Source organism: Trichinella spiralis (genome assembly GCF_000181795.1).
Source record: "Trichinella spiralis strain ISS 195 chromosome Unknown Scfld2420, whole genome shotgun sequence".
NCBI lineage: Eukaryota > Metazoa > Nematoda > Enoplea > Trichinellida > Trichinellidae > Trichinella > Trichinella spiralis.
In genome coordinates, this window is record NW_003529359.1 from 1 (window position 1) to 1618 (window position 1618).

General features: G+C 40.4%; 1 protein-coding gene across 1 annotated transcript; it reads right to left on the reverse strand.

Moving 5' to 3' along the window:
* Window positions 1-75: 75 nt before the first annotated feature.
* Window positions 76-872, reverse strand: Tsp_15296 (hypothetical protein; the record flags this gene model as incomplete). Its single annotated transcript, XM_003368476.1, has 3 exons — window positions 492-872; window positions 310-342; window positions 76-238 (listed from the first exon to the last, which is right to left on the reverse strand). Coding segments are annotated over exons 1-3 (577 nt in total), but the record flags the coding sequence as incomplete, so codon positions are not given.
* Window positions 873-1618: the final 746 nt, after the last annotated feature.

Sequence of the window (1618 nt, forward strand, 5' to 3'; positions counted from 1 at the left end):
GAAAGGGAACCGAATTCGAAGGCGAAGAAGAACCTCCGTGGGGTAACCCTTATTGAAAGGGGCATTTCGACTTACCGTTAGGAACAACGGTAGTAGCTCGGGTATTCGTACACTTCGAGCGTGCAGTCGCAACGTACAGAGTTAGCGGAGTTAGGGAACCGGAAGACGTCCGCGAAGGAGATCGCCATCGACGAGAGTTTTTGGACCCCGATCGCTGCCCACGCCGTGGAAGATACACCTAATCCACTCTTTATTATACAGTCCCACTCACTTATCGGCCGGACAAACGAACGTCTGGTCTATTCATACCCTGAACGTCAGATTACTGTCGCTAGTCTGACTCTAACAGTTTTTTGTATAATATTATATTACATTTTCAAAAAACTTTGCAGTTTTATGTTTTTAAAATTTGGAATAACATTTATAAATGATGTTAAGGCGAAAATATTTTCAAAACGAATTGTTTCAGACAGTAGAAACTAATTTAAAACTTGATCATCACATAAAGGTGTGACGTAGTAAGTTGCTGGAAAAGGAGCGTTGTGTCGATCGGGTGCTTCATGCAATATGAAGCAGTTGCTGTTGAGCGCAGTTTTTAAAATATTTGATCCATTGAGATGGTTATCATCATACATCACGTGAGTGAAGATCTTGCTACAACGATTGTGGACAACAATCAAGCCAGCATGTGGAGTCACTGTCCAATCGAAGACAACCCTGCGGATATGTTGAGTAGAGGATGCTAGTTGAAGAAATTGGAAGAAAAAACATTTTGATTTTTCGATTTGTTGATGTCTCAAAACCACGGTCATATTGAATGGTTGGATCTGCCTCTGATAAATTATTACTTGCCAATGTGGGTCAACTAACATTAACCATTAGCAAAAAATCGAGCTTGACTTTTACAAAGAATGAATGGCATCAAGATGTAAGGCAATTTACAACATAATGAAAGAGCAACGGAGCGAGGATGGTAAAGAATTTCTAGTTCTAGTAATTGCTGTTATGCATGAATTGTTCAGCTATATGGAAATATACCAGTGGGCTAGAGGCAGCATAGTCTTATGTACAATGAATGAAGCTGGGAAGCACCTTGCTAGTAAGCATATCTATGCTTATTTGCTCCAACTGTTCCTGTTGTGTATTGAATTAATATAATCCCAAATTTACTGCGAAAGGTAACTTGGATCCTTTTTTTTTTTAATTTTACGGTTTCCCCATAGACCACCGGAATTTCAGTTTAGTTCGGGAATAAACAATGGGGGGGGGGTGGGAGGTTCAAAGTTAGGGGTTTGGAATAAAACAAATTCCCGTTTTTTTACGGGAGTTTTGATCATGGCAGAAACCCAGCAATTCCCAGTATGGCTCGGGGGCATTTTTTTTCGAGCTACGCATATGTAATAATGTGACTTAGCCCCATCGCATTATGAAGGATGCATATCTGCAAACTGATGCAGTTTGTTTATTCCCCAGCATATGACATATGGATGTCATTTCTAGACAGACTGCAAGATTACATGGGGCTCATAGCAGATCGGAGATACGTCACGCAAATAGAGGCACAAACAAAAAACCCATTACATATTGCAATGGATAAGCTCTGCAATGAACTGGGAAT